General features: G+C 40.2%; 1 protein-coding gene across 1 annotated transcript in view; it reads right to left on the reverse strand.

The window, feature by feature from the left end:
* LOC122997590 (neurotrypsin-like) overlaps positions 1-23,900 on the reverse strand; it is a 32,972-nt gene extending 9,072 nt beyond the window's left edge. The window contains exons 1-9 of the mRNA XM_044373842.1: positions 23,645-23,900; positions 19,265-19,307; positions 14,502-14,744; positions 12,815-12,953; positions 11,780-11,955; positions 10,464-10,611; positions 9,519-9,697; positions 5,483-5,624; positions 2,454-2,668 (exon numbers count right to left, since the gene is read on the reverse strand). Coding sequence (XP_044229777.1) covers positions 2,454-2,668; positions 5,483-5,624; positions 9,519-9,697; positions 10,464-10,611; positions 11,780-11,955; positions 12,815-12,953; positions 14,502-14,744; positions 19,265-19,307; positions 23,645-23,716 — 1,357 coding nt within the window. The 5' untranslated portion in view covers positions 23,717-23,900. The remainder of the gene's footprint in view (positions 1-2,453; positions 2,669-5,482; positions 5,625-9,518; positions 9,698-10,463; positions 10,612-11,779; positions 11,956-12,814; positions 12,954-14,501; positions 14,745-19,264; positions 19,308-23,644) is intronic.
* Between the last annotated feature and the right edge of the window lie 996 nt (positions 23,901-24,896).

Consider the following 24,896-nt stretch of genomic DNA (forward strand, 5'->3'; position numbering starts at 1 on the left):
TCTAGCCACTCCTTCTGCATTGGAGCCGCTTCAGTCGCTTCCAGACAAGGAATCCCAGATCAAACATAAAATTTCTCGACCGCTGGTCTTTCCCTGCTTACCTAACCTACATCTGCCACAACCTGGACAACATTAGAAACTCCCATGAACACCTCTCCATGTGAAGTTCTTTTGGGGGCTCTATCCAGCCAATGGACCAATGAGACAGCTCCCCCACTCAGTGTCGACCTCCCCCCTTGTTCCCTCCTACTTTCCCACCATCAGGTGTCGCCGCCATTGACAGACTACCATGCATCCATCGTCGACCCTCCCCTCATCCCTCAACCCGCATCCCCCCAACCCTCAATCCCATGTTCCTTGACCCTCATGCCTCATCCCTCAACCCTCACCCCTTCCTCCCTCCATCCCCTCATCCCTCCATCCCCAATCTCTTCCTCTGGTTCTCCAACCAAACCATCATTCAACATCTCAGCTCTCTTTCATTATCTCAGTTAAACTATTACAAATTCATATTGTTGTTGGCGTGGTCTTGGTTAGTGTATGTAATGAAAAACAAAACAAGACCCTGTTCATACCAGTTCAAGAAAATTACATTTTCTTTACTTTTTACTTTTAAAGCTTTTAAAGCTTTAAAACTTTTAAACACTCACATTGCCTGTCCTGTTAGTCCGTCTTTGTTTCCGGTGGTCAACCATAGACAGAAGACAGTAGTTTACAAAACAAATTCATCCTTCAGCTTGTATTTCACAATGAAATTCCTCTGTCTCCTGCAGTGAAGAAAAGAGGAGCAGAGAACTCATGGCAGAGCCGCATTGTTTCGGCCGAGAAATCCTGCACAAATGCAAGTTTTGCTCCCTCATGCAGGATGTTTCTTTGTGATGAGAGATGGTAAACAGTCTCCCAGTCTTGGAATTTCCAGAGGTGAATGAGGACCACTCTGTGATGGTTAGGTTTCGGCGGTGCTACAGTGTGATGGACTCTTTCCAATACCAGAGACTGATCAGCACTAAGCTCTAACCACTTTGGCAACATGTCCTCGACAAAATCCAGCAGTGGTCGGGTACCCTCAGCACCTTCTCGGAGATCAAACAGATACAGATTCTTCTTCCTACTTCGATTCTTTGAGTCGTCAGTCCTCATCTCAAAGTACGGTAGCTGAGGCTAATTTGGCCTGTGTTCTTTCAAGGTCATCTTCTGCCATGGCAACTCGGCCCTCCACCTTTTCAATGCGTTTAGTATGTGCCAACACATCCTGTTTAACTTCACACAGCTTGCCTTCTAGTGCTGCAACAGTATTTGTCATATCTCCAAGATGATGATCTATACTGTCCAACTTCAGCCCAAACTCAGAATGGAGTGACTTAAACTCTGCTTGCTTGTCTGCTATATCCGTCATCTTGCTCATGTCTTTATATTCAGGCAGTGAGGTTCTTTTTATCTTGTGTGTAGTTGGTTCGCAAGCCCTGGTGAAAATTTTACACTCTTTAACTGCATTAGATGTTGACCTAATTGACACTAAGTGAGAATCTTGTATTCCAAACCACAATCAGGGAAATTAAAACGTTTTGTGCATGGTTAACTAGAGTCTCTGAGTTAAGCTGCCATCTTGGTCAGGGTCAGAGGAGTGTCGGTCTTTAAGATGGGTAATGCACGCTAGGGATGTGCAGAGAGCCCAGTACTTGTATTTGTATCTATTTGTTGAGGCAGAAAAAATATTTGTATTCGTATTTGTATTTGAATAAAATTGGAAAGAGGCTTAAAAATCCTTTTTGTTTTTTATTACACTTTTAATTTTAGAAAATTAAAGTGTTACATTAAGTGTTCATGAATAAACCACTTTATGAAGGAGGTCCCCACACCGGGTCTCAAACTGGAGTCTCTCTGATCATAGATCATACACTGTGCTGACTACTGAGCTAAAACTTTACTCATTGCCTCATTGCAGACAGACCTCTACCTATTTAAACACCCATAACACAGATACAGCACACTGTGTAATGTGTAGGGAAGAACTTCAAAGGCAATTATTGCTTTGAACTTTTCATTTATTGCCTATTTTTTACAACCTAACTTTGTGGAGAGGAGAAGGGGAAAAACAGGGAGGACCCCCAACTCTGGGAATGATGTCCAAATTAGGAAATGTGCGTCATGTAGCAGGTTGATGTGATTCCCCTTGTTGAGATCTGCTGATAGACGTAACAGCGGAGCAGAGGAGACAGACTGAGATAGCGACGTTACGGAACTGCATGCTGGTATTTGACTTTTTTTTTTTTCCTGAAAACAAAACATTTTTTAAATATTTGTACAAAATAAATATTCATAAAAAACCCACTCTTTGTGCTTTGCCGAAAAACATATTTGTATTTTGGCACACCACTGATGCACACAAATCTCACAAGCAGGAAAAACAATGATTTGCCTTTTCTCGTCAAATGCCAACCATGTGCACTTACCTATAGGAGGCAACAGGCCTGGTACCTCATTGGTATCATCTTCCCTCTCACAGCGGACACCTACATCCTCACTGTGGGAGCAGTCGTGTTGGCCCCACTCAGAATGGGTGCAGGCCAGTAGAGAGGCCTCTGTCCCCAGGCACTGCACCTCGTCCAGCAGGATTAGTCCATGACCTTCTTCATATATCCCATCAGGAGCCACTTCTGCTCGGCCCCTGTTGACAAGGCATGAGCTCAGAACCTCTATCTCTGTATGGACAGTTGTTAAAATTATCTAACCATCACTACCACAACATTGTTAAATGTAAAGAACACTTCTGTGCAAACAAAATTAATTTCCACGGAAAGAGAAAAAAGGAAAGAAATAGCTGAATTTTGTATTAACTGCAGATCAATGAAAAATTTAATTCAATTTGTCCTGATTTTCTCCCAAATCTGAGGGATGCAAAGCCAGTTTTCTACGGACTGCAAGTGTTATGCATGCTGGTGGTTCTGAGTGTTTTTAAAAAACCTACACCACAACATTATCTCTTTACAGGAGATGATAAATAATGACATATTTAATGCTTGTTTAAGTGAAGTATCTGAATCAGGCAAAAATTTGTGTAATCATGAGTCATCAGTTTTGATTATTTTTATTAAGGCATCAAATATTTTTTGTCTTTTACCCATTTGATCACAGATATGCAACCATGTGCCTCTGCAGGTCATATGCATGACTAGCTGATTTATTTGTGGGTACAGAAATGTAACCATCATTCAGATTTAATGATTGTGACGTCTGACGGTTGGTCTGCACCACCCTTAGCCACATTATCGGGCCCAGGGGGCCACACGCACTTGGGGGGCCAAGCAGCACAAATTTTTTTTTTTTACAAGAAATGTTTTTTTCTTAAATCTAAATTTCAAGTCATGACACTATATATAACCAATCAAAAGCAAACTCATATATTTTTTTACCTAAACAGAATGATATAATTGGTCAGGTGTGGAAACAAATATTTACACCTCATCCCGCTCTCCCCTATGCTGCTGTCTCTCCCAAACCGACCGTTAGTAGTTCAAAAATGAATGAAACAAGCAGAAGTGGGTGCAGCAAATGAGAAAAGGACAAAAAGAGGAGAGGGAGGCATCACTGTTAAAAAATGTGCCATCTACTGCATTTTTCATTAAACGAAATCAGGAACGAAACATTGTTGTTGTTAACATTAACAACGTCGTTGAGGAAAATGTTCAGCAGTAAGATGACATGCAAGCTAATCCAGGACTGCCTTTAGCACTTGCAGCAGCCCACAACAAGCTGAGGCTAGCTGTAACAGCAGCAGCTCACAATCGCAGCGGATTTACGAGGCATCCAAGCCAGCGTTGTGAGGGGAAATCAACAAAGAGGCCCGCACTGTCCTTATCAATTGAGGGCCTGTTGCTTTTCACAACCGAGGAAGCAAGTATCCAGCCTCAACCTTTGATAGGGGCTTGAGAGGTAAAGTACGCACCCACCCTAATGATCTACTGTTTCATGAGACTGGATTATATATTCAACCTCCACAGGTAATTTTTTTTTGCTTTGTCTGCATGTTTGTTCAACAAAGAAAAATCAATTTGTTATTGGCTTTTCTGACTGAAAGCACAACGAATGTGTGTGTGATCATGAGAAAAGCTCTGAACACCCTACTTGCATGTTAGCATTGCTTCAGTGCTCATCTGGCACTGGAAGCGGGATTGTGAAAGCTAAGCTAGTGCAACAGCTGGATGGAGAGAAGCGGTACTGGCGAGAGGTGCTAAAATAGGTTGTAACTGTCATTCAGTTTTTAAGATAAAGAGGGCTGCCTTTCCGTGGCGAAGAGCAACTGGAGAGAGGAGAGGAGGAGATCATCAGACAGACAGACTGACAGACAGACAGACAGACAGACAGACAGACAGACCCTGAAGAGCAGAGGAGGAGAACAGGAGAGAGACAGTCAGACAGGAAAGACAGCAACAGGTGTTTCTGTGTGTGAGAGAACAACCTACATGAAATATAGTGTTATCATTATAAAAAAAGCTCTGGCTGCTTTATTTTCCATTTAAAAATTTAAAATAAAGTACGGTGCTCTCCATAATGAATTAGAACTATTCCATACACATCCTGTATGCTATGTCTGATTTATTAAAGAAAGAAAAAAAACAAAATGGGAGATTGGGTTAGATTTTGGTTGATCTATGCCATTTGCATCCTTTTTTTATCACTAGATAGAATGGAAGAGAGTAGAGGAAAGTGGAGGAGATTGTCAAACAGACAGACAGAGAAGACACAGAGACAGCCCCTGGAGAGCAGAGGAGGACAAAAAGATCAAAACAGCAACCAGAGAGAGGAGAGATGGAGAGGAAGAGATCGACAGACAGAGACAGGCCCTAGAGAGCAGAGCAGGAGAACAAAGGAAAGACAGTCAGACAGGAAAGAGACAGCAACAGGTGTGTGTGTGTGTTTAAGGTAACCTACATTAAACACAGTATTATGATTATCATACCAAATCAAGTTGGCTAAGGGCCCATCAAACATTTGTGCCCAGGGGTCTCTAACTTGATGATTCAGGCCTGTCAATTTGCTATGGAATTTCCTGTGCATGCATATGCATGGTCCCTAGAAGATTTACCCTATTGACTGTGGTAATCCTGAGGCCCTTCATTTAATACTGCCTTATCAAAATTTCCACTTGAACACAAGATAATGCTTAATATTATAGGCTGATTGGCATGACATCTGTTGAACACATTCATGCTCTCCAGAGCATGAATGTGTATGGTTTTGAATGTCCATAATCCTTTCAGCTCTTTTTTGCGTCACATTTTGTGTGTACCAAAACGCTTTTCACTTCACCTTCGAGAATGGCCATTCAGCCAATAATGGCTCAATAAACAAAACTGAACAAGATTGAACATCTTCAAACATGATGGCACATGGTTGTATTTCAGATTCGTATAACATCAAAGGGTAAGCGCCTAAAGCACAGAGGTGTTCTGTAGTGACTCAGATATAGTGATGCACTGACCTGAATCCCAGTTGTCTACACACTACCTGGGCGTTGAGCTCGGTCCAGTTGTCATCACACACAGTGCCCCATTCTCCCTGGTGGTAAATCTCCACACGGCCCTCCCACGGACCGTCTGCCCCCACCAGACGAACTGCACCATCTGTAGCCACACACAAGGAAACAGTGATAATAAACCACATACTCAGGGGAGTGCATGACAAATCTCTTCTGTTTCAATGTCTGTGTTTATGGTCATATACAATGGGATCCACATTGCATCTCTAATATTTTCACATAAACCTGGAAATAATCAGAAATTTTGAGGATTCAGAAACATTTAAAAACACAAGAAGTTATGACATGTAAAATGAAGAAGAAATATTTAAGATTCTGCACTATTTCTAGGTCAGCAATCAAATTTAAACAAATTTGTGACATTGACCAACTTAACTCCTTTGAACAAAAGGTCAGCTTTCCTTGAGTTGTATCTCTTCCATTGAAGCATGCGTTCAGATGACACTTAGGTGGATTTGATCTACTCATCAGAGGCTTGTTCAAGTAACTCAACTTGCAGCCAGTGTTCATCTGTTATAAATATGGCTGTGCCTCAAATTTCCAGCAGATCATTGCTTACTAAGTAGCATTGTGATAGTGGGAAACATGGCATCAGAACTAAGTGAAAGTGTCAGAAGTCAAATTGTTATTCTAAGCAAAGAGGGGCTTTCTCAGCATCAAATCATGGCTAGACTAAAAGTTCCATAGCCAGATCAGTGTAGACCAAAAGTGACCACATGATTAGAATATCAATACATCAAGCTTAGTCCCTGAGAGATAGAACAGCAACTGCATCACATATACAGAATTTGCTAAATACAGAATGCAAGACTCCAAACAGCAAAAGTACTGTCAAAAGAAGGCTGTCTTGTAGTGGTCTCAGAGGACAAGTAGCAGTTTCTAAACCACTTCTCAGGAGATGAAACAAGACCAAAGGCTCAGGGTGGGCTAAGAATGACCAGAATTTCACAGAGGATGACTGGAAAAAAGTTCTAGTTACTGATGAATCCAAGTTTGAGATGTATGGCAGTAACAGAGGGGTGTATGTAAGGAGACAAAAAGGAGAGAGAATGAATCCGCAGTGAATCATACCTACAGTGAAACATGGTGTTGGGAATATTCAAGTCTGCGGGTGCTTTGCCTACTCTGGAGTTGGACACCAAGCAATGCAGCAAATTGACTGCAGCCTGACCAAGGAGAAGTACCACTCCATTCTTCAGAGACATGCTGTACCCTATGGTTTGCATCTGTGTGGAGAAGGATTCATACAGCAGGATAATGACCGCAAACACACGTCAAAGCTTTGCAAGAACTACTTGAAGACCAAAGAAGACCAAGGAGTCTTGACTGTCATAGACTTTCTTTCACATTCATATTCACCTGACCTCAACCCCATTGAACTTTTGTGGGGGCACTTGAAGACTGAGAAAGCCAAGTATTCTGTGGCATCACAAGAACAACAACATGGGTCATCAGGTTTTGCACAAACTTGTGGAGCCCATGCCAGCTCAAGTGCATGCTATCATTAAAGCAAAAGGGGGACATGCCAATTCCTTGAATTTCATGTACATTTTTCAAAGATTCAACTTTTCACTCAAATTGTCAAGCTAATATTATCATTTGTAATGAAAAAATAGTATTACATTCAAAACAAATGCAAAATAGAAGTATCTTGACTAGTGGTCTCAGGCTTTTGGACCCCACTGTATGTCTGGGAAGATCTCAGTCATAGGATATCTAGAGGTTCTATGTCAAGGACAGCTGAACTAGCTGTAGAGTCTTGAAGACACTGTCAGGCTGGTGGGTGTCTACTACCTACTATTTAAGAACAAGGGACAAAGGACTGTCCTTTGAGGACAGCAGTGTACATATATTGCACAGAGAAGACAGGTGTTTTGAAAGAGGAGTGAAGGAGGCCATCTATGTCAAAATAGAACAACTATCCACCACTTATCAGCCACTTACAAGTCCTTTTACATTAGGGAACTTAAAGGTCCAGTGTGTAGAATTGAGTGGACCTAGCAGAACGGACTTGGCAGAAATGGAATATAATATTCATAAGTATGTTTTAATTAGTGTATAATCCCATGAAAATAAGAATTGTTATGTTTTCATTACCTTAGAATGAACCTTTATATCTACAGAGGGAACTGGTCCCCTTCTACGGAGGCCACCATGTTGCACCGCCATGTTTCTACAGTAGCCTAAACAGACAAACCAAACACTGGCTCTAGAGTTTTGTGGCCACCATAGGTTCTCCTACGTGCTTGGAAGGGAGGGGGAGGAGGAAGGGTATTCAGTTGGTTGAAATCTGCAACCTCACTGTTTGATACCACTAAATTCTACACACTGGACCTTTTAACAACCCATAACCTGAAGCTTTGGTTGTAGGTTTTGCAATGTGTTTGCACTGTGTTTTACATACCGGATAGTTTTGGATATACACCATTAAAAAGTCAACACCAGGACAAATGCCTTCATTTTTATGCACTTGGTGTACATGTTTGGTGGGCGAGTGCAGTTGTGGAACAAACAACAATGGAACACATGGCACTAATACTGATTACCTTTCATGTTTAAACATAAAGACATTTAAATGAAGTTGACAGAGTGGAGCAAAGAGTACAGAAGACCGGCACCAGACCGGCACCAGACCAGCTCCCGCCCCATTGACTAGCTCTTGTACCAGGTGTGTACCTCTGGACAAGTCAGCTGCCCCAAAGGACACATCTGCACCTGTTGGTCCTGCTCTGTGTCTGCTCCGTACCTTCAAACCAGCCCACTGCTTGATTCTCTCCTGAATTAGAGGACGCAGCCTAGTGGAGAACACAATATGGGATGTAGCGCAATCATTTCTGATTTGTTTAATCCCTTCGAGAGAAAACAAAATATACGAATGTGGTGTTATGTCACACTGTCACTTAATGGAAAAAACTGCTCACTACTGGAAATGTTTCATGATTTTGACAATACTGTAATACAGACTCTCCAATACTGTTCAAACAATCTACAGTTTACAGAGAAATGTAGTTCAAGGCAGCAAACATGCACTTTGGATATTCTGAATCAGAATATCTTGAGCAAGGCCCTTAACCCCAACTGCTCCAGTGGAGCTGCTCAGTGGCCAGCAGTTCAGACTGGGCAGCCTCCAGGTGTGAATTTGTGTAACTGTGATTGTGATAAGAGCATTTTTGCAAAAGAGAGGCTTTGTCTCAGTGAACCCTGAATAAATAACAGTTTAAAGAAAATGTGCCTCAAAAAATGTGTTGGCTGCATCAAACAATTTTTGTAACTTTCTGAAAAAAATTAGGGAGGCAGGCGGATGCAGCCAGGAGGAGGCTATCGCCTGGGACACACTGGATGAGTGAGCAGTGCGTGTGCATGTGTGTCGCTGAACTGCTGCGTCTGGCACACTTGCAGCGACCACACAGACAGCGTGTCTGTTGCATCGCTTCTGCCACTGGCAGCCCTATCTTTCTCATTTTCCCTGTCTATTTCTGCTGAGAACCACATGCGTCACGCAGAGAAAATAGGCGAGACCTCGAATCTCTAGATGACGCTATGCAGCAGCCACACGTGAGACACGCGTCTCATGTGGGCTGTGTGGCTGCTCTAACCTGTTAACATGGGCGCCGAAATGAAAAGCAAGAGGTTCCATGACGCACACGCGCTGCTCACGCATCCAGTGTGACCCAAGCGTATAACAACAAGCATTTCTACTAACTAGTTTGTTTCAAGCATATTGAACCCTTAAGTGCCCTTAAATGTCATTTTTCAAGAGTCTACAGTAAATACAATTGCCTTTCACTCAGCACTTCTACAGTTGACAGTGATGATTGATAGAAGAGGATTTCTGCCCATATAACCACATGAGTAATTTTTCTGATTTATATCCTTTTTTTGTTTGGCTTGTTGTGTTAGTTTTACTAAAGGCCAGTTGCTTCCCATGGTATATGTATGCGTGTGTGTGAGTTAATGTGTTTCCTTCCCTGGCTCTGACCTGTGTATGGGTTGCAGGAGACCCCTGCGTCTTCCACGTGGTCACAGTTGTGTTGCTCCCAGTTGTTGTGAGGACACTCCTCCAGAGAGAGCTCATTGCCTGTACACTGAACCCCATCCAGAAAGATGGGACCAGAACCCTGGCCAAAGTGGGCCCATGTCCACGCCTTGGCCACACCCCTGATAGTCAGGACAAAGAAACACCATCTTTTATAGAGAACACAAAGCCAATTTACAACAGTATATTGTATGTTGGTGCACTTGATGTTTGTATTGAGTCTGCATTGTGAGGAAAGTTTTATGAAATCATCATGAAACCAGGCACCCAGTGGGAAAATCACACATCATTCAATGTAAAAGCATAACACTTACGTGTGTCTCAACATAAATGTGTCACAATTTGGGGATGAATAGTTTACAGACAGCAAGAGACGCACACTCTGTGGCACAGAATTGTGTTATTGCTTGGTTAAGTCACATATAGTGCAAAAATGACTCTACTTGTATTGTAAGTTGGGTTAGGGTTAGAGTTATAAGAATTATAAAGTTCTGTGACTCATGCACAAACATATACTGCCATGCATCAAGCAGAAAAATCACCATATTTTAGTAACACTGGTTGGAGGAAATGCATCTTAATAATGTTAGATACATTATAAATATGTAACTCCTCCAACCAAGCCTGTGACCACATATGTATTAATTGATAATTAACAAAATCAGTGAAACTCATAAATAAATCAACCCTGTTGTTTCCAGCCATAAATTAACACATGATCTTATTTGCTTTTATGACAGCCACAAAATGGCAATCATGGCATATATTAAGTTTAACATTTTAATTTTAATAGTTTCACTTGTGTTACCTTTTTGGATGTTTTATTTGTAAACTTATTTTACACAGGTTTTTCCTGACAGTCTTTGTGTAGCAGCAGTTATTTCTTACCCCAGGCCCAACTGTCGGCACACCACCTCAGCATTGGTGTCATCCCACTGGTCATCACAAATGGTTCCCCACCTGCCATCATGGTACACCTCGACACGGCCTTCAAAGTTCTCAAGGCCTCCCACCAGCCTTACAGGGATTCCAGTGCCTAGCAAACAAAAGGTAACACAACGAAAGAGCCAACAATACACAAATTATTGTTTGTGTTGTTTTTTGAGAGATTTCAGTAGATCCATTCAAATACACTGAAATACCTGGAGAGCCCACATCACTGTAAAAAATCCATTGATGCTGATGTAGTTAGGTTAGTAGGTAGCATTAAGCCTAAAGGCAAAGCAGCTCAGTGCTCTATTGCTTTCTTATTCCTATTGGCAAGGTGACCAGACGTCCCAGTGAAAGTGGGAAAGACAGACGAAATTTTCCTGGACTGGATTCTGTTTGATCAGATAATTAAACTCAATTTAGCTAAGTTCTGATTTTCTAAATATAGATGTTCAAAAGTTATCTTTATTGAAAGTGTTGCCAAGGCAGAATTAAGACTATGAGGACCCAACTCATTCTTATCCCAGGTCTTCAAATACCAACAGACAGATCAGTGTTATATAACATTTACCAGCTCCCCTTGTGAACATTGCCAGTTGTGTTCAAAAGACAGAACCACTGCTGCAGTGGTTCTTTATTTTTCCAGGGACTGAACCCAGGTCTCTGTGCTGGTGGGCAGGTGCTTTTAACTGCCACCTGTGGGCAGACCTGTGTACATCTCAGCTGTACGTCGGAACAGGGACAGTCTCACTATATCTATTACCACAATCTTCACAGACTCCATAGAGGCCTATGTTCCAGCTCTGTCATGTTTGTCACTTTGAGATGAAGCATAATTTTGCTGTCTTGCATCTGTTTATTTCTGCATGTACTTTGGGAATTTGTACTGGGCTTCATCAGAAGCTTTTGAATGTGTGACCGAAGTGTGACAAAGTGAAGCGGTGTCAATACAGATGACTTGTTTGTGTTGCTGCTTAGTGGATGCAGTCAGGATTAGCCACTGGGAGACAGCAGTGGTAACCAATATAACCCATTCATTATGAGCAGTGACTCATTATTTTTGGTTGGATTATGTTGCTATGTGGTGAGGGAATGTCATTGTGTGTGACAACAAGAGGCTTGAAACTATTCTGAAAGACACAACCAATGTTAATGAGAACAAGAACCAATAATATATAATTTATTGCATTTTATGTTTTAATGTATCTAGAATTATATACAGATGTCATTTTTCCACAATACATACACGTGACAACCTGACACCCCGGTCTCACCTTCAGGCTCAGCACAAACTAGCCCTGCTTCGTTGCCACGGTGACAGTCACCAGTTACAAATTTCCTGTTCTGGCACTCCAGCAGGGAATTCTCATTACCACGGCAACCCAGACGCTCATAGTGGAAAACGGAACCTGGACCGAAGTAGGAATGCTGCAGGGCTGTACCAATCTCACTGTATGGACAGTACAGATACATTGATGAGATGATAAGGGCCATTCTCTTTAAACACACATGCAGGCTCCTAGCCACACAACATCATGCAAGGACAATGGAAATCCCACATGAGGACATCCCACAAGAGAACTTCAACTTTAAAGTAATTAAATTACAGTTCTGATTGAAGCTACACAGTCAGACTTAGTAGTATTTACTACTTAGTAGTATTTTCAGACTCTGACTTACGCTGTTGTCTGTAACATTTCAGAATGCTTTACTTGACAGCTTTAATGCAAACTGCAACCTCATGGTTGATAGTTTTATGGTAGTATTTACAGCTAACTCAAAAAATAAATTGACTTATCAACAGAAAAACATGACTACAAAAATGCTGCTACAGAAAAAACCCAAAGGACAAATGCACAAAATAAGCTAAATAAATTTCATTTCATTGTTACCCAATTAAAGAAAAGAAGGAACTTTTGCGAATGATGTCTCATTTGGTCAATTCCTAAACATGCTAAATGTAGAAATAACGTATAACAGATACAGTAACAAGCAAGCAATTAGTGACCTTGATACAGCTAGTCACTGGTTTTGCAGGGTCTGCTGTATATCTGTATACCAGGTCCATGCTAGTTTTTGTTTTAATGTGGAGGGGAACAATGAAACTGCAAACCAGGTTTGAATTTCAAAACAATTCCCATGAAGACCACAGAGAAGAAGCAGTAAGTCAAACTACAATCTGCAAAAATTGGAAGTAATATGGATTGCTTTGATTGAATTTCACTGCTGTTGACAACCACAGTTTCACAGTCATCTCCAAATGTGTACTTTAATTAGAAACATGTCTAGGTCTGTGAGACTGCTCTCACCCCAGTCCCAGCTGTCTGCATATGACGCTGGCATCACGGTCGGTCCAGTGTGTGTCACATACTGCCCCCCACTGGCCATTCAGGTACACCTCCAGAAGCCCGCTGTTGCCTGATGGCCCCCCGACCAATCTGGCTGCACCTGCAAATGATAAAGTAAGAATTCCCATGGGTAAACCTCTTACAATAAATAAAAATAAAGATCCTTTTTCAGTTTGGTACCTTCAATAATCAGTGCATTTGTCAATGACATAATGGCTAAAATGGTGGCATGTTGTCTCCAGAGAGCTATGACAGAGATAGAACACAATGTAGCCATGCCAGGGGGACACTGGAGGTTAAAGCTCTTAGATTTTAAAACTGTAAGTTGCAACAGTGGGTGTCAATGAAGATTACTGTATGTATGCAAAGTGTTTTTCATGTCACTGTCACAGGTTGTCATTTGTCATTTCACCTTGCATTAGGAGCTCCACAGGCCCTTCCCAACCAGTGGAGGCTGTACCAATCCAACATTCTGTGGCAGGCAGCACCATGGCTGAGTTATTTTTTTCCTACCCACATTCTGAGAAGACCTGCCCCTACTCTGCCTCTGATTGGCTCTGACCCTGACATCTTACCCTAACCCTAACCATCTCACTCCTCATGCCTAAACCTAACCAACCTAACCACTGAAGGCAACGAGTACTAGCCAGTCAGAAGTAGAGTATGGTGCATACACCAAAAAAAAGTTTCCAGCTTCCAGGTTTGCTTCCGCATTGTCCAGCCCATTGAATATGCGCAGTAGTGTCCCCCCCCCCCCCAGCCCCGCCCACGAGCTCCCGCTTGGCCCATAGACTTTACATTGTGATGATGTCACGGATTTTTAAATCGCTTTTCTTGGCTTGAGGAAAGTTTTACAAACATAAAACCTCCATGGATCAAAAGTTCATAACAGAAAGAGTCATAATTGACATTGTCATTCATCCATGATTACAGAGCATTGGCCCCTGTAAGGGTCATTTGGCCACTCCTGAACCATAGGCCACGCCCCCTGTCACAGACAACAGATTCTGTCTCATTATGGGTAACTGGCCACACCGCTGTCATTGAAACAGGTCTGACCACCTGCAATGATCCTAAAATGTTTTTCACACACAATGCAGTTATTGTGTGTTTCAACATAATATGCCAACAAGAATCCATGGCACTATAATAACAGCACAAAATAAACAAATAAATACATTTTTATGGAGTTCCTGTTTAATGAGTCAACACATCCCACTGAATACATGGCTGCTGGATCAATAACCTGGAAAAGTGAGCAACTGCCCAAGGACCCTAGAACACAAGGCGCCCCGAAAACTTGAAAATCCCCAGAAATACTTACTGTGTATCAATTGTTTATGTGAATTCAACTGAAAATATATTTAAGAATATGGGAGTATGCACCATTGAAGCACAATATCTACCAACATGATAAGGGGTCTTAAGGTGTGTTCAGCTTTGTTACCTGACCATGAGGCCCAATCTTGAAGGGGGCCCCTGTGTAAAAATCAAGTGGAAAGATCTTGATCATTTCAGGTTTGTGCTTTATGTTGCATATTCTTAAATTAGTGTTAAATTAAATTAAAACACAGCAAATCTGGGGCCACACTGCACAAGCTGGGAGGAATGAGGGTTAGTCAATGCCTAAGGCCGTCCCTCAGCTCACCCTGGTGGCAATCGCAGGAGGCCCAGCCAATGGCACCAGAGCTCTGCCTGAAGAAGCACCAGGGGTTGGCCTCTCTGTCTGGATTTCGGCAGAAGCTGTGGTCTCCCAGGCCTCGGCCTGGGTACTGCCGCATGTAGTCTGGGAAGTCAGTCCACTTCAGGCAGGGGGAGCCTGAATCCGTGTGGGAAACTGAGCCATTATAGTAGCCCAGCTCTGTAAAGCCTTCTGAACAGGAGAGCAGAGCTGCAGACACAGAACAAGTCAGTCAGTCATACTGTAATCTACCTCTGGTTTGAACTGTACTCGCAAAAAAAAGGTTTATTCTACTATAACATGTTAATCAGGAACAACTCCTAAAAAATAACCAGTATTTCAATTCACAGATAATTATGAATTGGTAATTACATAATATTAATTAATGCAATATCTTCCAGTATGTTCTCTAATAACTAGTCATAATGTCGACTATATAGTCATTGATTCTGAGTTATTCAGGAACTACTAATCAATGATTCATCAATCAATTATAAATTATCAGGTTGTTCCTGATTGTTTCTTATTTGTTCCTTAGTAACGATTCACAATTTTGTGTCTCATAACGCTGCTCTCTGCAGTGATGAAAAGTAATTACGAACACTTATTCAATTGTCAATTACTGAAACTGTCAAATACATTTACTCAAGTATCAACAATTAGTAAGTACAATTCTCTGAGTTACTTGTACTTAATTGAGGATTTTCATATGTAGCTACTTTATACCTTTATTATGTTTATCTTTTAACATGGCAGATTAAGATTTTACATACAGAGACAGATGCAGTAGGCCCACATACAGTAGATTAAACTACCTAACAGTTTATGAAGTAGTTTAAGGTTAGCTTTGTGTTATGTATGTTTCTGCTTGGACACATAAAGAGGGCTTTTAAAGGTATATGTTATCACTGCTATGCACATGACATACAATTATAAATCTCTTTAAACTGTCAAAATATGACAAAATTGTCTACTTTTCAGAACTGTCTAAATGCAATTCCAATCGGATGGATGATGATGCTACAGCTTAATGCTGATATAGCAGAGGTCTTTATTTATAACCCCTGTCAGTCTTCTCTCTAAGATGCAGGGAATCTTCAGTCAGAAATCTTGCTGTCAGTTTAGACCAGGCACTGTCTCTGAGCCAGCATGTGATATGTTTGATTTGTTCAATTTTTTTCCAGGTGAGGAATATAGCTAAATTCAGGCCTATTGTCTCTCAGGTCGAGATGGAGATGATTATTCATGCTTTTATTTCATCCTGTCTAGACTATTTTAATTCCCCTGTTTACTTGTCTTCGCAAAACATGTCTGGATCATTTACAAGAGTTCCAGAATGCAGCTGCTCTTGACCAGGTCTCCAAAGAGGTCTCATATAACTCCAATCCTGATTTCTTTACACTTCTTGTCACATTCACAATTTAACTCTTATGATCACTTGTAGAGCTCTGCATGGTCAGGCACCTGCCTACATTAGAACCCTACTGCAGCCTTATATCACCACTTTGTCTCTAAGGTCCTCTGATCAGGGTTTGGTGTTCCTCACTCCAGACTCTAAACTAAAGGAGGCTGTGCCTTTTAAGTCATGGCTACTAAACTTTGGACATTGGACTTAAGATCAGTGGTAACTATGGATACCGTTGAAATGCAGCTCAAGACCAACCTTTTTAGACTTGCTTTGAGTAGTGTTCTTTTTATCTATTTCTATTTCTATCTATATTTATATTGTGTCTCTATTTGCTTTGTCTTTCCCTTATCTTTTATTATGAAGCACTTATGACATCTGATCTAGAAAGGTGCTATATAAATAAACTTTACCTACTTACTTACAAACTGCCACATTTCAAGGCTGGCTATATATTAATGTGTCAATAATCAATAATAATAATGTGAGGATATAATATACAACATAAACATTCCAAATGGGGTCATTCTGCATGCAGTAATGACTATTTGTACTTTTGATACTTTAAGTACATTTTGGTGATGATTCTTCTGTCCTTTCACTTAAGTAAAGTTTGTAGTGTAAGAGTTTGACTTATAATAGACTAGTTTTATGGGCGTCTGGTTGGAGGTGATCTTTAAAACCTGCCTTTTTAACAACATTAATTTTACACTAGAGGAATGTTTTGATCAGGGTTGATCATGTTGTTGACAGTTCCATAAGTTAGCCAGGGGCTCACTCTCTGACTATTTCTGCATTAAGATCTTTATTATTACTACTGGACCCTCTGGCTGACTGCTTTCACACTTGATCAGTGATATCACAAGCACGTACTTAACTGATCTTCAGGTTATGAGGATGGGGAATGATTGGTAAATACAAATTATATGACGCTGGAGTACACATCAAACATGAGTAGACACACATTCATCTGGTCGGCAGATGGTGGACACTTAATAGCAACCAGAAGCACTGCCATCTGTAAAACTGATCTATATAACTGCTTCCTGGGGAGACTCTATGTGACTGGTTTACACACACATACACACACACACACACACACACACACACACACACAGAGAGAGAGAGAGAGAGAGAGAGAGAGAGAGAGAGAGAGAGAGAGAGAGAGAGAGAGAGAGAGAGAGAGGAACAAGAACAATCCTGATTTACTCAGAATCTTGCAGTCAATTACTCATCATATAGGCATGTAGATTTTCTGCTAACACAGCTGCCAAGCATAAAATACTCAACAGTCAACTCATCCATTTTACAGTGGGTGTATCTGACAGGTATGAAGTCAGTGAAGATTTGTTCCCATTAGTGGTGAAGCCTCTTACCACAAATCATGAAGCATGAAAATTAGTAATCTACAGCGACTCTGCCACTTTAACTGTGACTGTAAACGATAGGCACAGAATGGATACACAGTCTCCTGCTGGTGGTGGGGGTAGAATTGTAAACCACAGTGGTTTACAGTATATAGACATGCCGTGACTGGAAGGAAGAGAGCAAAGACCTGAGGTGATGAGATAGGGGGGCTGGAAAGAAAAAAGGAGAGACAGCATAAAGGCTATACTGTAGGATGCAAACTGAGTTAGACTCTAGTCTGATTAGAGTAAGGGATATTAGTAATTATGGCAGGATAAGACCAGAAACAGTTTGACCTGGCCCTAGGGTGAGAATACATGCAATGTGTAAAGGACCAAACACAAAGTTAGAAGTGCTCTGTTGTCTAGAACAGTAGTACCCAAACTGTGGGTTGGGCCCCTAAAGTCAGTCAAATGATAAAAAAAAGAAAATCTTGCTCCTGAGTTCACTGCCAATATACTGTAGTGAGAGAACTTGCTTGAATTATAAGTGAAGGCTATGTCAGTGTCTTTATGTTCCTCAATTGTGTGAAAATAGGTAACACGGTGAAAAAAAATGTGAGAAGGGAGATTGACAAGGAGTATTGTCAAGGAGCCAAAACCTAAGATCTTCACTCTCATGTGTAATGAGATGTAACAATAAAGAATCTTGAATCTTGTCACTCATATCTCTCACTAACCAACATGTCTTTTTGAAAACTTGAGGAAAAATAGACAACATGCATTTACTAAAAAGTCTTCAATACAGCACAATCCCATAAACAATAACTAACAAAGATATAAATCTGACTTAACTTGAACTTCTATCATCAACACTTCAAAGGATGTAAACATCAGGTGTTACCCAGCAGTGCAATTTAGATCTTCATCAGTCATTATTATCAGTCAAATGGCAACCAATAGCAATACAAAGAGGAGCCGCACCCTAAAAGTACCCTCTTAACTTTATGAGCGAAATGTAAACCATCTCAGGCAAATACCCCTATTTGTGTCTTATTCCCTTAGATATATTCCTACTGTCACAGTCTCCTCATGCAGTGCGTCTTTGGATGTATGAGATGAGAGTGATATCACTTTGATGTCACAAGGAGTAGAAAATCCAAGGTTTCAATCAAACCCAATGATTAAAACACTTCAAAATCTCTCTACATGTTCCTGTTCAACTAAATGCCGATGTTTTGTTTAAGATCCATAACATATATTGTTTCATTGATTGGCAACCATTTTACCGTTTACACACACTGAAAACTTTCCTGCTGCATTTCTATGACTAGTTCCTGTAGAATACACTGTAGTACATTCTATAGAGAGCTACAAATCTTACTGTATTTTGTAATGAAAAGTTTGTTTACACAATATAGACATTTCCTACACTATCAACAATTAAAAAACAAAATATACACAATAAAAAAAGAGATACATAAAAATAAAAAATTACATAAAAAGATCATCAAGTGTTGCCTGTTGTTAGTGTTTTTATCTCAGTGTGATCTGATTGACATATGAGTTGTTGGTGAGATTTGCTTTTGTGTGTAAAATGATCTGCTGTGCCCAGCAGTATGTTGGTAAAGTTAAACACCTGGACTCAGTATTGAACCATGCATCGAACCAATCGTAAAAAAACTGCCTAAATGTTTTAGTCATCAATTAAGCAAAACATTTGCACGTGTAAAGATGTGCTGCCTTTCTGCATTTTCTGTTATTTTGAATTGAATATTGATGGATTTGGTTGGACTAAATAAGCAATTCAAAGATCTTGGGCTAAAGGATGTTATGATCGACATTTTTCACTATTGTTGTTAAAGTAAATAATCAAGTAAAAATATTCATTAGTTGCAGCCCTTGCACTACATATTTCATTCAATTTTATGTAACTGTTCACATTCCCCAAAAACAGAAACATACAAAACCATATGTACCTGGACTGGACTGCAGAATATTCAAGTATCCATCTTCAGAGACCTGTGAAGGAAAAACTATAGTCATGAGTTTACAGCCATAACTGAAAAGCAGAATGTAGAGGCGTATTCAAACAGAAACTGTAGCACAACCTGCATGTGTTTGTCTATTCAATTGCAAAGCCTTTACACTATTTTAATGCCACAGAAGAAACTGTGATCATAGGTAGATCCTGGAACCATGTGGAAAGATTTTTCTTGTTGTTGAATTGGTTTTTTTTTTTAAAAAAAAGAACTTTAGAAATGTACATGTCTGCTTTTACTCAACTGTGGTCATGAGCTAGATTGGGTAGCCAGTGACGCTGGGAGTGGATTGCCACTTAATAACCCTGAACGATGGGTTCATTCACAACTCACAGTTTCCTGTTCTCAATGCTTTTCACTGTCCATGCCTGTGCATGTGATGAAGACAATACAAAGATGGAGATGGAGTTTATATTTATTTATATAATTGTTTGGAAGCTACTGAGCATAAAACAGACAGAGAAACAATTAATTATGCTGTTTGAGAAGTTTCTTTTGATGGTTTTCATATGTTTTGATACATTTTGCTGGGAAACTGGTCTCCACTGAAATCCATAACTGAGGTGAAACTAAGCTGACTATAGTTGACATCCTCCACACAGGAGCAAGCTACAAACTGTCCGGAGCCGCCTTTCAAGCTGGCAGGGAATGAGTATTTAATGTTGTTGGTGGAGTCTTCTTGTAAAATTAAGTTTTGCTTACAGCAGCACTAGAGTTTTGCTGAGGCTCATTGTTCTCTCTCCTCCAAGATGTATTTTGGTTGCTGCTTTGGGTTTGTTGTAATATGTTTGGCTTCCGGTGAATGACCACATCACACAGAACAGTATAGACACTGTTGTGATTGACTACAGATAGCTAAGGAGTGTGGGCTTCAGGTGGACAAGATAAGATTAAAACAACAATGACATAAGTCACAGTGAAATGAAATTAACATATCTATAACCTACTGTATCACTTAAATTTAGTATCCAATTGATTTTGACGGTGTCCCTTAAACCTAAATTTAGAACTGGGTTAAATGGAATAAACTATTCATGATTGGACAGGGTTTTCAGAATGTTGCTCAAAATTAAACCTAAAGTTCAGTAGGATATTAAAATTTCTTCACGTTGATATAATGCATTTAATTGCAAGAGCATGGACACGTTGACTGCATGGACATGAATATCTTTTTAAGAATGGATGAATTCACTTAAGTATGTCGTATGACACACAGTATGGCATACATGAGCTGTTAAAGTTCAGTTTCAGTAAATGGGAACAACTACAAATTTATCAGTAAGTACAGATTAGTATCAGCGTGTTAAGTGCAATAAAAGCCCATATGTCTCCTTCCAATGACTTTATTGGCACACATTCTGCCTTTCATATGCTGATAGATTACTAGGTGGTCTGATTGGGGCATAAGCAAACTAAGAAGCTGCTTGGGGCCCCAGAGTTACTAGATGGCCCCCAAACCAGAAAATTAAAATCCTCTGTTCATTTTTGTTCTAAATATTTAACTAGCCTATTTTGTGTTCTTGGGGCTAAAATTGCATCTTCCATATACAGAGAACAATGCTGACAGGTAATGCCTCATAATCTGTTAAAAAAAAGACTGTAAAATCATTTTAAATCCCTCTGAAATACTTGAACTGACCTTGATTGGAAAGGGCTGTTAAACTGTGACATGTAACTTTCACACTTATCTGCAGTGAAGTGATATAAATGAAAAAGGGAGTAGACTTTGACCTTCTGATAATATGAAGCAAACAGGCCAACCACCAATTAAAGAATGAGAAAAAAGTAATTGAAAGAATAGATAGACTGATATATAGATATACATATACAAATACAACACAGTCTATACGTATTTCTTGTTCTGTTTTCTCTGTACTATTATAATTATATATTATATTATAGATTATCAGTATAGATGTGAACACTGTCAAACACCTTATAGCCAAAGGTCAGCCCTTCAAAATACTAATAGACTGCACTGAACACACACAAACTGGAAAACATATTCTCTAATTGATGCATTAATGTTGTGTCTATACACACACAGAACTTAACAAACCTACTATACACATCTTACTTTTGCACTATAGGTCATTCATTTATATTTACTTATCACTCCTGCAATTGCATTGTATGTGTAGTATTTCCAGTGAATATATTTATACACATTCTATTTAACTTAATAAAGTGCACAATATCCTCTTAGTTTACATCCCCTTACTGATTTCATTGTGTCACCTTTCTTCTATTGTCTACTGTTCTTCTTTCTATATTCTTAATACAGGGAATACAGGGTATGGGTGTCACTAACTTTATTTAAAATTTTTATTTGTTTATACACAGTGCAGGTTTTTTTTTTTTTACTGTCATGTCAACTGTGAATATAAAATACACACACACACACACACACACATATATATACATATATATACATACATGCATATATACAGTACTGTACACAAGTTTTAGGCACTAAAAGTAAAGTGAGAATGCTTACAAAAATATTGCTATAGATTGTTTTAATTTATCAATTAACTTCTTACAAAGTTGAGTAAACAGCAGAAACCTAAAACTTAAATGAAATCAATATTTGCTGTGTGCAGCTTTGCCTTTAAAACAGGAGCATTTCTCCTTGGTACACGTTAGCACAGTTTTTCATGATAACTTGCGGGTAGGTTGTTGTAACCATCCTGGAGAAAGAATGTTCTTCTGTGGATTTATTATTTAGGCCATCTCAGGTGCTTCTTCATGTAATCAAAGATTGATTCCATGATGTTGAGATCAGGGCTCTGTGGGGGCCAAACCATACTATCTGTTTCAGGACTCATCATTCTCCTTGATGCTGAAAATAGTTCTTTATGACTCTAGCTTCATGGTTGGGGTCATTGTCATGTCATGAATAAATTTGGGACTGATCAGACACCTCCCTGATGGTATTGCATAATGGATAAGAATCTAAATATCTAGGGTGCCTAAACCTTTTGCACAGTACTGTATACACACACACACACACACACACACACACACACACACACACACACACACATATATATATATATATATATATATGTATGTATACAGACCAGTGACAAATGAAAGGAAGCTTCACAGCTTTAGCATTGATTCTAGAAGTCTCTCAAACTCTTGTGGAGGGATGAACATCATTCTTCAAAAACACATCAGTCAGTCTAACACATCAGTCCAAAATCCCCCATAGATGTTTAACTGGGTTTAGATCTGGTGACTGCGAAGGCCATAGCATATGATTCACATCATTTTCATACTCATCAAACCATTCAGTGACCCCTTGTGCCCTGTGAATTGGGACATTGTCATTCTGGAAGAGACCACTTCCATCAGGATAGAAATGTTTCATCATAGTATAAACGTGATCACTCAGAACAACTTTGTATTGATTTGCAGTGACCCTTCCCTCCAAGGGGACAAGTGAACCCAAACCATGCCAGCAAAATACTGCCCACGCTATAACAGAGAACAGAGCCACCAGATCCCCTCACTGTAGGGGTCAAGCATTCAGACCTGTGCTGTTTTTTCCTATACTTGTGTGTGTGTGTATATATATATATATATATATATATATATATATATATATATATATGTGTGTGTGTGTGTGTGTGTGTGTGTTTGTGTGTGTGTGTGTGTGTGTGCGCATGTGTACATATATATATGCATACTGTCCCCTACCCTGAAGTCAGTATGTTTACAGCTTTCGTATAGGCTATATATATGAGTGTGTGTGGGTATCGCGGATGTTGCGGGGACATAAATTATGTTCACACTGTCGCATGTGGGGACTCGCCTCTCTTTTGAGTACAAAACAGCAAGTCCCCATAACGTAGCCTAATTAGAGCCATTATTAGAGATGAAGACTTGGTTTAAGGTGCGAGCTTGCAATTCTACATGTGTGGAAAATAAAGTTTCCAATGACAGACTAAATGAATATTTATTTGAATTTAACGGGATCCCAGACAGTTTTTCCTGTCATTATGATTTTAGAAAAACTTTTAAGGAAATTCCTCAACACAGTTAACTACAATAAAGTAATTGTCTCTGCTTATTTCTGTTTTCCGAATGATGAGATTACAAAGTTATTTCCAAGAGACGTCTTCATAAAGGATTTGTAAATGACAGACACATACAATAAATTTCATTATGAATAGCTAACTCAGATGACGTCTGCAGTGTCTGTCTGGGCTCCGTGACATAAAAACGTTACAAAGCCTGGTCCGGGCTGAATGGCAAATCATAAATATCAGCTTTATATAAGTGGAGAGTCTTTGGAAGCAGCTTGCTTACCTCTGCAGAGACAGACAGGGCCAATAACAGACAACAGGGGACGAACCCGGGCACGATTTTCCTGCGGTCCATCCTGCAGAAAGAACCATCTCCTCCACACCTCCACACACACCGTCACAGACCTACCCGCCCTCTGAGAGTCACTGCTCTTCGACTGATCAGAAATGGACGGAAAAACACACTGACACACACCGGCTGTGGTCTGCTCTGAACTCAACTCCAGACATCCAACCCTCTCTTGAGCTAAAAATGACGCGCTGTTGGCGAGGAAAAGACATACCTCTCCCTCTCCCTCTCTCTCTCTCTCTCTCTCTCTCTCTCTCTCTCTCTCACACACACACACACACACACACACACTCACTCACTCAGGCGTTGCTCCGACATTTCCAAGATGATTCCTTTTGAAATCAAAGGTGTGAAGCCCCAATACTTAGCCTTCATATCACTGACTGACGTAAAGCATCTGTAAATAATTCTTCTTTACGCTTCATAACAGTCCAGGTTATGGTACCAGCAAAGGAAGACCACATGAAGAGCAGCAGAGCAGAGTAGAGCTGTAAACAGCCAGAGGAAAGGAGTTCAAGTGGTCATGAATCTGATGACTTTAGACCAGACTTGACAAATTCAAAAAAGACTTGAAACTCCTGAGACTTGAAGCTCTCCACCACCATCATCAAAACACCAAATGAGGGAATATCTTTTTGAAGAACGGTGTTCATCCCTCCAGAAGAGTTCCAGTGACTTGTAGAATCAATGCCAAGGCTGAGGAACACCATTCTTCAAAAAGATATTTCCTCATTTGGTGTTTTGATAATGTTGGTGGAGAGCACTGTCTAACACATCAATCCAAAATCTCCCATAGGTGTTTAATTAGGTTGAGATCTGGTGACTGTGAAGGCCATAGCATATGATTCCCATCATTTTAATACTCATCAAACCATTCAGTGACCCCTCATGTCCTGTGAATTGGGGCGTTGTCATCCTGGAGGAGACCACTCTCATCAGGATAGAAATGTTTCATCATAGGATAAAAGTGATGACTCAGAACAACTTTGTATTGATTTGCAGTGACCCTTCCCTCTAAGGGGATGAGTGGACCCAAACCATCCCAGAAAAATGTCGCCCACAGCATAACAGAACCACCAGATCCCCTCACTGTAGGGGTCAAGCATTCAGACCTGTACCAGTTTTTCTTTTAATTTGTCTGTACGTCACCGCAATGTCCACACAAGATTGCGACATCTACAGTTGA

This window comes from Thunnus albacares, chromosome 14 (genome assembly GCF_914725855.1).
Source record: "Thunnus albacares chromosome 14, fThuAlb1.1, whole genome shotgun sequence".
Taxonomy (NCBI): domain Eukaryota; kingdom Metazoa; phylum Chordata; class Actinopteri; order Scombriformes; family Scombridae; genus Thunnus; species Thunnus albacares.